Here is a 13595-nt window from a genome sequence, read left to right as displayed (position 1 = left end):
GGCCATTATTTATTTTTGAGTGTTAAGGTTTTTTTCCATCTGAAATGTGTCAACAACTCAGTAATGAAAACAGTCGGGTTTAGCACTGATATTCCATAGTTGCTGTGCAATTAAGATGTTGAACGTATGGTGCTTTCCTTTCAAAGATGAAAGCTTGTTTACATTTCCTTGTTTATAAGACTGCATTTCCAGAATTGTGTGTTGTTTTATCTCTATACTTAATAGGAGCAATCATTTGGGATCTGTAGATGTGAAGCTGGAGTTGTATGTGTGGATGCTGTTGTTTTTCATATTGCAAGCACATATCACCCGGGATAATACTGAATTGTTTTCTGGAGTTAATCTCTTTGTAGACCAAACGATCATTTCAGATTAGCTTCATATTATGCTTCAGAATTCTTTTTGATAAGAGGATTTGGTTTTTGGAAATTATGTCATAGAAGATATGTCATCTGTCATATTGCAGGAAAAGGTTTTCAGTGAGGGAAAATAATTCCAGGCAGTTTTTTTTCACTCGTTCCACTTAAATTTTGTCATTGTTCCAATTTACTCACTGTTGTATGCAATGTGTTTTAAACAATGCAGCTATTTTCACATGAAAGTACTGCTTGATTGCACTGTTGAGTTTGATGCCAGAAAGCATATTGGTTGAATGGCCCAAATGGATGACACGATACGCCAGCTCAGATTTTCAGTGTGCTTATACAATTATTTTTTTGCCTTTGCAGCTGTAAGCACAAGGTGTACTTGGAAACTCTACCAAACACCAGCATCATCATCCCGTTCCATAACGAGGGCTGGACTTCGCTCCTGCGCACGATCCACAGCATCATCAACCGCACTCCGGACAGCCTGATCGCGGAGATCATCCTGGTGGATGACTTCAGTGACAGAGGTAAGCCCCAGCTGGTTCTGTCTTAGCTTGAAATTGATAATGCTGGGTGGTCCAGAGAGAAACTAAAGGGATCCAAAAACAGCCTTCAAAAGTACTGTTTGATTGTTAGCAGGAATAAACATTTTTAGGATCCTTTTGTGTTTCAGTGAATACTGAAATTCATGTCAAAGGGAAGAGGGACTGTCAACTGTTAATTAGCTTTTATGAATGTTTTGTTTGGAATGTTATTGCTGAAATACTGCAAATTTTAGTGTTTCCTCATCTTTTCCCTTCACTTCTCTTTTACTCTGAAAATATATCAACTTCGACCATTTTGGATGAAACTCATTAGGTTTTGATCGTGGAATTTTATTGGGCGAGGCTGATTCAGAATAGTATACAGAGACATATAGATACAGAATAGCCATACAGAGAAAGGAGGCTCTTTTGAATAGAATGTGGAAAAAAATGCTTTGGAACAGTTCATCAAAATTTTCATCATTTATATAAAGGAAAATTAAGAAAACTTCAATCACTTAATATCTTGCACTACCATTACTTCTTGAATGCAGCACAAAAATATGAATGCCTCAAGTTTCTTAAATGAATTTTTATAGTTCTTTAGGTAAAATTCCTCCATTATAAGGATATGGAACCAAGAAATAGGTTAGGTTTTTTTCAAATTTCAGTTCATCCTTTAGAAGTTTAAGCATGAAGACCTTTGACTTCAGTGTTTCGCAGGGTGGGTTTTCTGTTTCTATTGAAACATCAGTTACTGGTGTGTATGGGAACTTTGTTCTGAGTAGACTGATAGCAAAAGAGAATTGTACCCTTTGCTAATGTTTTACTTGAAACCTTTGTCTCAGCTAGGAACTTAAAGGAGCAGATTTGTGACCTACTGTTTTAAGAAGCCCCTAGGTGAGTGAAAGATATATTAGTAGAGTGCTGCAGTAGAACCATTTCTGTAAGATTCTTTTTAACTTGATATTTCAGGGTTTAGAAAGATAAATGCTGCACACATCTATCTTGCCCTCTCATATTTGCTGGTTTACTTGCAATATGTCTTTTGATGAACTGCCTCTTGATCTGTAATGCAATTTAAGTGAAATTGTGAAGTGAGTGCAATTCTCACTATTCTATGTTTATGAAATCTAGACCACAGATGAAAGTTTTTGAAATCAGACTTGTAAAACTGCATGACCAAGCTGTTTCTGCAGGCTAACAATTTTGCAGCAGTAAACAGCTCCTGAGGAAGTCTGTAAGTTGGTTTTATGAAGTATCTGACAAGTAAAAAAAGCTTTTTTTTTTCCCTTTTTTTTTTCTTTTTTTGCTGAAATAGTAGCTGTTGAGGCAATGCTTGCTCAATATGGTAATACTATAGCATTTTTAATGAAGATCAAAATCACTATTGTTGATGCATTTTAAAATATGCTAGTGTTTTGTAAAGCTTATCTACTTCCAGGTTATTAGAAAAATAATTAATGCCAGTAAACAGGCTCTTGCTCCTTCTTGTATGTTCTAACTTAGTTTCTGCTGATTGCTGAAAGTAATATTATTGCTATCACATCATAAAAATCTCCACAGTCTTCTTCATTTCCAGTTATATAAAGCTATCTGACTTTTCAGTAGAATAGTTTTCAGCTGGAAATGGTTCATATAGCATAGGGATATTTAACAAAATGTTTAACATAAGTTTGAAAAGCTGAAAAAAATCTACAAAGCAGACTTATAGGCAGCTGGACTTAGAAGTATGGTACCAGTAAAATTATTTACTTCTGTTTATTGGGGCTATTAAAATAAAGTTCAGAGGTGTGCTTGTGAGTGGTTTCCAGTTTTGAACATATTTGGTACCATAGATTTTAAGAAGAGAGATAAGACAACAAAAATCTTCTCTGAATGCAGTAACACTGAGGTCAGATGAATCATTTTGGTACACCTACAGTCAGTTCAGTTCTTGTATTTGTGATCCTCTAAACTTGACTGAGACTATATTGTGTTTTCTTGTGCCTTTTTTTTTTTTTCTCTTTTATGAGGTGGTCATATGTAATGGAGTCAGATAATTTTATATTAAGAAAATGCTGACTGATATCTATGTTTGTCCCTTCCCAGTTCATAAAATAACCTGTTTTTAAGAAGTGGTAGATTGTTTTACCCTTTAGTTACCTTTCTGAGACTGAGAGGAGTAAAGCAACATAAAAGATATTGTAGCCTGATCGGGTGAAAAATCAAGTTTGTATGTTCAGATGTTGTCATAGAATCATTGCAAGCAAAGTTTACTGCTGTGTTGAGGCAGTATAATGATGAGTGATAAATTCATGTCCCTTTTCCTTTTTGTATGATTTCTCCATGAAGCTGCATATGCTGTATAGCTGACAAATGGCTGTTATTCTGCAAAATCAGATGTTATTAAAGTGGCATGTATATTCTATTCTTGTTCCATCTCTTCATATTATAAGGGCAGAGTTTTCTGTTACCAATCTAAACGTCATGTGTAGATAGCCACAAGTGAAAATTGGGTGTTTCAATAACAGTGGTATTTTAGAAGTGTTGATTAAATGACAAACACTTTTCTCTAAAGTTTTCTATTAATTCTGCTGTTCCTTTTTACAAACATCTATCAAGTTATGACAAGTCCAGTAAATGAGAAAGAAGAAATCTGAAAGTGTGTAAAAGATTTTAAAAAAAAGGCTCCAGCATTTTTCCTTCTTTTTAACTAATGCAAATATAAATACTGAAATGCACTGAAAAAACTTTTGATAACAAATGATAAGAATGTTTTTGCAAAGAGCTAGATACCAGTTTTCTGGTTTGTCTGCAGAAATACTTGTATGCTTTCATTCTATTCATATGCACTCCTTTGGCTTTTATCATCAAAACCAAAATCTTTATGTAGTTCATGCATAATATTCAGCAGAAATTATGACATTTAGATGCTATAAAACTAAAAGGACAGCTGCACATCTTTAAATATCAATATAATGCGGACTAAAGGCTTGGTATCATCAGGTAAGTAAATGTTATGAAACGTGAAAGTGCAGTGTTTGGTTATGGACAGATTTAATATAAAAAAACTACATGAATATTAGCAGTTATCTGTGACAGGAGCATAAGTAGATTTAAACGTAGGTACGCAGATGCAAGATTTCTTTATTCATGTAATTTATAGAGAGTGTTTGTTTTTAAAAAGGATGAAGCAACAGGTAGGAGGAAAATGTCTGATTTAGTGGATCTCCATTTCAGCAAAAATAATAGCTTTGATAGCAGCTTTGATATTGTAAACACAAAGAGCTGAATGTTGGTGTACTGGTGAGATGAAAAAGGCTTGAGTCTAGAATGAATCTAGAGTTTGTAGGTGCTCTAATAAAAGTAAAATAGATACATGGTCATTTAGTAAACACTATAAAAGGGAGGAAAACAATAGGCTTCTCCTTAATTTGCCTTAGAAAGCTATGGATACAGTAAGGGTATATTTTAATGGTGTACATAGTTTACATACTAACGTGTGCAAAATGTTTCTGATTTTCTGATGGATTTGGGGTACAAATGCAGTACCTGATTCATATAAGCCACGAAATACATGAATTTTATGTACTTCAAACTGAAAGACCTATCAGTTTCAGTGTAACCTACCATGGAAAATGAACCTTTATATTGGATATACTAACACACCTCTGTGTCATTATCTGCAGTGACTTTGTGTGCAGCTCTAGTTTTGTGATCTTGGTTTCCGGGAAAATGAGCCTTGTGGAGATAGGCACTTTTTTCCTGGAAAGGTTTTGGGGTTTGTGTGGAAGTTGGAAGGTGGAGAGGATTGGTTTGAAGGTCCGACTTTCAAGATTGGGTGTTTGTTGTCATAGTTTGCTCTGAAGTCAGTATGTCAGCAGACAGATCTCTGAAAAGGGGCATGAAGCACAAATATGGGCAACAGTTTTAAAGAAAAGGGCAAAATCAAGAAGAAAAGTTTTCATTGGTTCAGTTATGGAACAGCTTGCATTTACAGGGGAATACTGAAAATTCTAGTTAATGTTTTAAAACTTTGGGAAAACATAGATTTGCATAATTCATCAGTTAAACAGTTCAAGGAGGTTGCCAACAAATGATTGATTTGTACATCAGCTTTTATTTTGTGTTTTCATTACTTTATTAGCACAGTCAGATCTGTAAACTGTTACTGACACAGTATTTGGCTATGAATGTAAACTTGACTTACCCCATTTTGCATTTTGACTTTACCCCATAGTTCTTGAACCAGCACAGCATCTATTATAGGAAAAAATAAACAATACAACAGCCAACAATAAATTTATTAGCAGTACAAATTATTTGGCAGTATTTTAGTTTGGGAAAAACTGTCAGGTTTGCCAAGGGGAAAAAAGAACTTAGTAGCCAACAGCTTCTACTTCAACTAGTTCCTGTTGCTGGCATTGAACTGATTTTTTTGGCAGAAAATGGCACACTAGGAAATTTTCCTTCATGCTGATGAACCGGTCCATTCTCATTTTGCTGTCTATTATGTTCTCCTATATCTGTCCTCTTGCTTAGGTCTGTTTTCTGCATCGTTCATTTGGAGTGTCATGGTGTCCCCTATCAGGTACCATGTGGTTTGTGTCAGACCTCTGAATAGTCCAGATTAATAACATGGAAGTCAGTGTGCAGAAGCGACCTGTGACTACTTCATTAGAGCTGTTATTGATCAGTGAACTTCAGTGCCAGTAATGTGGTTTTCTTCTGTGAACATGAAAGATGACCTGATGTATGACTGGGGTTTTTTAAACCGTAGCTCTGTAAACTACATTGGTCATATTATACAATAAGGGAAGAGAGTTTGTGCTAGAAGCAAAGCAACTCTGTCAGACTGTAAGGTTGCCCTATTTTCCACTGAAGTACTACATGCTATTGCATGAAGTTGACATTTCCTGTATTTTGTTTGTAGACAGTTTATGTAATGTCATTGAAATTCGAATATATGGATGCCTGGCTTCAGATCATGCCTAGATGTAACTTTCTGATGCAATGATAGTGAAAGTTATATTGTGTGAAGGATTTTCTTGTCATAGGAAAGCTCTGCTCTTGACAGAAAATTTCAGTATGATGAGAGCTCGTGTCTCCAAAAATTGCAATGTTAGGCATGGCCCATGTAAGACATTATTTGTGAGAAAGGGTGAACTTACGTATGAATCTGTTAGGTTGGTAGACAATAGTTATACCTGAAACACAGGTATAACAGAAAGAGGCGGGGAAGCCTGTTGCTCCAGTCATCTAGTTACACAGAGGTAAAGAGAGATGTTTTCTGCTTACTAAAGAATTTTTAGTGGCTTTGCACTTGCTTAATGCAACATCCTGGAACCAGAGTAATCCCAGGAAGTAGAGTTGCACTGTTAATTTCACTGATAGCATAAGCAGAACTGAAGCAGAGTTTAATACAGCTAAGTTTTCAAGTAATGCATCGTGTGTACTGCATCAGAAAAAAAAACAAAAAAACCCACCACCTTAACTTTTAACCTTATATGAAGGTCAGTCTCATATTTTAAAGCAATTCAAAAGAAGGAAAAGACCAAATAGAAAATTAAACAAATTTTGTTTCAAGATGTCTATATTGCTTAGAGATCTACCTTAATGCAGGATTTCCACTTTTATCCTTGTGAGATTGAGCTAAAAAATACCTCTTTCATTTCCTCTACAATACACTCAGCTACTTGAATTTCATGAAATTTGGGCTTGCTTCTGGTCCAGATATTATCACTGAAAAAAGTACAACTTAAAAGATATCTCTGCATAGGTTGGAATAAACTGATTTGAATCTATAATACCAAGTTTTCTGTTCTTCACTCTACAGTCTCAATTTTGATAATTTGATGTTATAAATTCTGTTGTGGAGTTTTTCTTCTGAAATTACAGAATACAAGATTTTACCTTCAGCTCCTTGATGTAACTTGGCAATAATAGTTGCATTATTGAAGGCATTTTGACTTACAGAATGGCTTTACCAGTGGTAAAAGAAAGGCTTGGCCTGAGGTTGGTCAGAGTTCAGCTCAGAAGAATAATGGTCATTTTGAAGGCAACTGCAGCTCGTCTCAAAATGCATTTCATTTGCTGGAGTAAAAGTGTTGTCATGTTGTGAGAAAGTGTGAGATGGGAAGAATTTCAAATAACTGAAGTTTTACACTTTACCTAGACACAATTGGGATAAATTTAGGCGTATCTCCCATATCCCAATGGTGCCTTTTCTCAGGAAACTCAAATACAACTTGGCTGTAAAATGAAAACTCTAGTGATGAAATATTAATATAAAAACAAATTCTTAATTTTCACATAGTTGATGAGATCGGTCATAATAGGTAAGTAATTTCACTTTTGAGTATGTGTGGAGTCAGAATACAAAGCTTTTGTTTCCATAAGCTCTATATTGGTCAGTCTATCTTTAGTTGCCCACCCTATGAAATGCTTGCTGGGTGTGCATCATGCCTAGACACTGCATCCCTTTTGTGTGTGATCAAATGAGGAATTCTTGAGATGGGAATTAATTAGCAGCCTGTGCTTAGCAAGATTTTGTTCCCTGGGTGACAGCTTCTGAAAGTGTTATGCTGTGCTTATTTGGAGTGTGGTTCATGAGATACATGAAGTAAAACTGGATTTAAAACAATATAGTTACTCTGAGTAATTTTGAAATAACAGAAGCACATTTATTCATGTGGCAAATTTTTCTACCATGCATCTCAGCTGAGGTTTACATTTCCTTAGAGTTAAATTGAATTATGACTGAAATTACATAATTTAAAAATTACTCATGTGCAATACTCAAGTTTGATCTTGTAAACAGAAAGGAAAATTTCTAACCCTGCATAAACCTTGGTTTCTACATTGGCTTTTCTCTGAAACATGAGCTGTTTACTTTCCACTTGAAAAAACATTATTACATTGTAGTAATAGACTAAACAACTTGACAAGAGACTTGAACAATTAGCTTACAATTATCATCTTCAGCTTCAGTTAATGAACTATGGAAACGATGCACATTAGTCTCGGAAAAATTTGAAAAGATGTTGTTCTTACACATTTCCCTACATTCCTTGTTTAAGTTGCTTCTTTTTATTTCTTTTTATAAACTTTAAGAATTTTTTGTCGTCTTTGCATTAGCTAATTCTTAACTAGTATTCCAAATGTATTACTTCCACAACTTCACTGAGTAGTGTAATGGAGATGTTAACTGATTTTTACATCTTCAAATGATATATCCCCTGAAAATTCACAATTAAAACCTGCAGACAGGCAATGTAGGATGGAAGTTGAAGTCTGTTGCTTTGGACTTCTTGCAAACATTCCATCTGATCAAATCCAAACTGATCAATTTTTCTTTTCTAGGTGGTGTTTCGTTATTAAAAATAAGGATAACAGGCCTGACATCTTAAAAAGTATTGTTTTTCATAAGGTAATCGTCTAGGTTTTGCTGTAGTATCAAGAGAAAGGACTCTTACCAAATATTAGTTGTCTGTTATTTAGGAAATTTCTTTTAATTTAAAATTGAAGTTTATTCATGGTCCTTTTCATGCATGAGTGTTGTTTCAGTGTTATATTAACTCCTTATCTTCACACTGTACACAGAAAGAGATAGCAACTTTCAGTTTTCGAAGTTCATTGCAGTTTAATAAAACGTGGCAAGCTTTCAAATTGACATTTTAATAGTCTTTCAAAAATGGTAGTTTGTTACAGTCAAGGTTCCTTTAATTGCAACATTTGCATTTGTCTAAGTAGACTTTGAAAATGCACTTCACCTTTCCTGAATGTAGACTTCCAAGTAAGCTTATAATCATCAAGGAAAATAACATCCTGAAAGAATAGGCAATAGTATTGTCCCTAGCTAAATTTTGTGTGTCTTAAAAAAATAATTTCAGAAAACCTTTTACTTCATTTTGCTGTATTATAAATGTATTTTGTTTTGTCACTTTTTAATGTTTGTAAATCATGGGTGAGCCTGAAACCTGCTAGTGTTTCGAATATGTTATCAATAATATAAGAGAAGTTGTTTTCCTGTTCATTCACTGGTACTGAGCTTTACATAAAGTAAGAGGGAAGAATAATGGGGGTGGTATAATATAAGGAAAGTTGTGAAATGATCAGAGCAGGAAATGATGATTGTCACTCATAAGAGTTTTAAACCCAGAATTCTGGTACTAAAACACTATGTTTTACTAGAAGATCTGTAAAAGTCTTTGCAGTCAGATATGGGGTATAAATAGGTTCTAATAATTTCCCTGGGACATGAGTGGGAGAATATTGATTTGGTTGCTAACTAAATGCCTTTTTGTTCTTTGGGGTTTTTTTCCCAAACTACGTGCTTTTGTCTTTTCAAGACTGATTCTTATATGTAGAATTGCTAGCAAGTGTTTAGTTTACAAATCTTAAAACACCCTGAAGAAAGAAGAAAAAAATCTGTAATGAGGCTAGCAGATGAATGCCTTCAAAGCTTTATACGTGAATAACAAAGGTTTGTCCTGCCCTATTATTTTCAGTAACCCTGGCAAAATCAGACATGTTTAAAGAGTTCTAATAGGTATTCTGACCTTGCTTCACTGATGGAATAAAACAGTTAATAATTTCCATCCAAGTTCTGGTATATTCTGTTTCTGTGAAAACAAATGAATAAACAACAAAAAAGCCTACAGACTATTTTATTAGAGTATTGAGAGCTTAAATTCATCTATATTAATTTAGTCTTGATGCTTTTCTTTTGAGGTAACCCAGTACATAATTTGACAGCATTTGTTTCTGGTGATACTTTCCTGGATAATAGGAAGCAGTTCCTCCATCATTTTTATTTATTTATTCTGAATAAATGGAGACCCTGTTGCCAAAAGCATCTATTTGTTTAGTGTTGTATATATTTATGCAGATTTTTGTTTTGTGCAGTCAAAAATCAAAAGTGTACTTATGCATGTTTGTTCTTTGCTCTGTGCATCTTCAGTGTCTCACAGGAAGCATTTGTGACATATGGAATTGTCTAGTTACAAATCTTCTTGTACAAAAATGCAACCATAATTTTGATTAACTTGAAAAGGAATGTTGTTGCTCTCAGAAATTGCTATCCAGACGTTCAGTCAACTTTGGGGGCTTTTCTGTGTGTGCTGATTTCCCAAATTGAGCTCATGCATCTTTCAGACAGATGGGCAATTTTATGAAGCTTATAAATGGCTGAAAGCTTTAACAACTCTGTCATGCGCAGTTTATTTTTTAAATGCTACTGAGTTGTGAAAAAGCATTAATAACTTGTATTGTGCAGTTATAAAGGATTTATTTTAATAGGACTGGGTCAAACTGTGTTTTCTGAATTAGAAGAAGTTCTGTATGCCATGGAGAATCTCAGTGAAGAAGAATGATAGAAGCAAAGCTTGATTGGCTACATGCAAAGAGCTTTTAGCATTGTCCTCTACCTTCTCAAGTTAAAGGTATAAACTCATTTTACTTGGGGTGCTGGTTTTTCCCCCCTCCTTTTTATCCAGTTGTATGTTTATGCATTATTGAGAGCAAGTATGCACTTTGGTTTTTGTAGCTTTGCAGGGCTGTTGCATAATTGACACACCCAGCACACAGAGGCAAACCAATACATTGATCCCATTTATGGTCAATGACTTAGCAACCTTTGTTCACGTACTGTAGGAACCCTCATATCTGCCCTCCTCACAAATTCAAGGAAATATGCATTAGGATAAATGGAGAAGTGTTTCATGAAAGCAGAATGCACTACACAATATGGAGAATCCTAACGATTTAGAACAAGTGATTTTGCTTTTATATGGTATGGAAAACCCTTCTAATCACACTGGTAAAATATCCTGCAAACATGTGCATGGCATTCAGGGATGGAGGCTTTCCAGTCTGTGCTGACTTCTGGCTTTCAAAGTGGAGTGTTGCTATTGTCAGAGCAGTGAGGAGTGGGGGAGCAGTTGGTGAGATTTTGCTTTTGTTTGTTTGGATTTTTTAACATAAGTAATTTAATTTCTCCTACTGTTACATCAGGATATTTTTCTACAGTATCTTCTCTCTCTGTTTTTTTTTTTTTACTAGGGATCTAATAATTCTTTAATTGGTAGAAATCTCTCAAAAAATGTTGAAGATGATTTTTGCCTAAGGTCTCTTCTTCCCCTTCATTTGAAGGGCAACATACTGAGTTTAGAAAACAGAATTGACATTCTTTGTAAAAAGTGCTGTTTATGCACATATGTCAAAATAGCAAACCTACTGCTTTAGATTTAGCAGGATAAACATGAGTTAGCTGTCTTACTTCATTCCTCCTTTATTTAATCACAGAAGAGACAGAGATTAATTGTTCTTTATTTGTGGTACACTATTTCTAGTCATGTTTGTAAATAACTTCATAAAGTTTATTTTTTTAATTGTTCTACAGTTCTAGTGGAAAGGGATGATACTTTAAAATATATTTCAAGTGTAACTGATCCATTTATGAGAATTTGAAAAAATATTTAAGTCTTACTGCCATAGTCTTGCATAAATCAGTTCCTGGTGTGAAGAAAAAAACATGTACTACGTACAAGTGTAGTATATTTGAAATCAGTATCCCTTAACACTGCAAAGCAATACAGAACAGATGTTAGTCTTGTTCTTGAGTAGTTTACCTATTGCAGTTTTTAACTGTAGAAAGCAATGACAGATTATGCTAATGAGTGGAAAAAATGAGAACAATCCTTACTATGTTTGAGTCTAAAACTATTGCAGTTCTTGAATGTGTTTGAAAACACTAGCTGAAGGGCTTGCTTCCTACCTGCAGACCTCATTGGTGTGTTTTTGTATTGGCAGTTGGATATTAATGATAAGAAACAAGCTTTGAGCTACGGACTGCAATAACACATGAACATGGCGTTGAAGTGTACAATGGGCCAAATTCAGATACATGCATCTAGTCAGTGTGTTGATTACAGGACCTTACATATACTTTTTAAACATAGTTTCTGGTTGTGTGGAGTTTTGTTCTCTGAAGGAAAGTTAAACATGTTCTTAGTGAGTGACAATCTCTGTGCCAGCTGTGAATGTAAGGGTGTGAAACATAAGATAGGTTGATGGTGCCAATTATGCTGGAGCCCTTTTTTTTTGGGTGTACTTTTGAAGTAGAGGTGATTACATTTTGAAGAAAATTGATGATTATTACTTCTGAACTGAATTGATTATTTCTCTAGAGTCTTGTAAGTGTTGCTAGCTCGGGTAATTTAACTGAATTTAGAGCTTCTGCAGGAATTGTGAGCTAATTCCTTTTTTTCTTATGTCCCATGTTTGTTTGAGTTTTTTTGAAGTGCTGTCTATTTCAGCTTGGTTTCCTTCATGGAGTGGGCATGGAGTTAAGCTGTACCTAACAAATGCCATATTTTTTTAAAGCCATGCCTTGATTATGAATGAAATATTGGTTATAGAAAATTCAATTAAGACCAAATTTCCTTTATTTTAATGGGGTAGAATTTGGGAACCCTTTAAAAAAGTCTGAAATTCTGTAAAGTGCATGCAATAATTCAATGGTAAACTATTCTAGCACACTTGTAGGTCATGGTCATCTTCATTTTTATATGGACAATCACTTGCATTTTGCTGTGCTGTGGTGGACTTTGTTTATCCTTGGGTACTTTTAGAGTTCATGTAGTAGGAAGGATGAGCTTGTCCTAGTAAAAATTGTTTACATTGGCACAAAAAGATCTGTGATTAAGTTGCTTGTACCTCTTTTAGACTGTCGAGTTAAGCTGGCATATACTTAGTTGAATTTTAGTAACATGCTTTAGGTTAAAAAAAACCCCAAAAACCTGTCACGTGCCCTGCTTGTTCCCCACCTCACCGCAAAGATCTGCCTTCCATAACATAGAATCTTTGAAAAGATTGACAGTCATTCCACTTCAAGTTCATTCCCCAAATAATTTTTTTTTTAGGCAGATGATATTTTATTCCAGCATAGGGAGTCGCCTTCTATTGCAGCATATTGGCTGCTTCAGAGTAGTTTCTCTGTGGTGTGAAAATTGTAACTTGCCCAGCAGTCCTGCATTGCTGAAGCAGCAGCATGAGCTGTGAGGCAACTGGGTACCATGATTTAACTGCACAGTATTTGATATAAAATAATTCTCAACTCTAAGGTGTGTCAGTCTAACCTATCTTCCTGTAATGAGTTGTGCTGCAGATGCATGTGTAGGTTTTTGGTATGCATCCTTGTAGTGTTTCTGTAAAGCTGTGTAAATGCATATGCATTCTTGTTAAAAGATAAGTACAAAAGAGAGAGAATCCTGTAAGCAGAGTTACATTCCTGCTTGTATACAAGGGACAAGTATTGGAGCAAAACCAGAGTTTTCTGTTTCCTGTTCTCAATTTTCTTCTTCAGGCTGTGTTCTTAACATCATGATTTTCTTACTTCTTTACATTTTTGTCCAAAACATAGCGTCCTTGAAGCTGTAAACCTCTTCACAGCTATGGAATGTGATAGCAAATCCCAGGGAATGTGAATGATTCCAGGTTTCAGTAGCTGAGAAAAAAGAAGAGGGATGATGGTGAAGCTATTTTTGGAAAAATGTCTATTGATGGGATCTTGATCAGTGCATTCCACAGGGAGCTGAGGGACAAGAATGAGAATTTGTTTTGCAGGAAACACAGAGGGGGATCATAGCAGAAAAGGATGATTGACAGAAAAAATCAAGACCAGAAACATAATTCTGATGCATATTTTAAACTTTGGGGT

At 35.0% G+C, this 13595-nt stretch overlaps 1 protein-coding gene across 1 annotated transcript in view; it reads left to right on the top strand.

Annotated features, from left to right (window-relative positions):
* GALNTL6 (polypeptide N-acetylgalactosaminyltransferase like 6) overlaps nt 1-13595 on the top strand; it is a 431613-nt gene that overhangs the window by 198761 nt on the left and 219257 nt on the right. Inside the window, exon 4 of the mRNA XM_066317598.1 lies at nt 729-895. Within this exon, the coding sequence (XP_066173695.1) occupies nt 729-895 (167 nt within the window). The remainder of the gene's footprint in view (nt 1-728; nt 896-13595) is intronic.

The sequence above is a fragment of the Sylvia atricapilla genome, chromosome 4 (assembly GCF_009819655.1).
Source record: "Sylvia atricapilla isolate bSylAtr1 chromosome 4, bSylAtr1.pri, whole genome shotgun sequence".
NCBI lineage: Eukaryota > Metazoa > Chordata > Aves > Passeriformes > Sylviidae > Sylvia > Sylvia atricapilla.
Note: the sequence above shows the minus strand (reverse complement) of the source record. Positions and strands in the feature narration are given on the sequence as shown.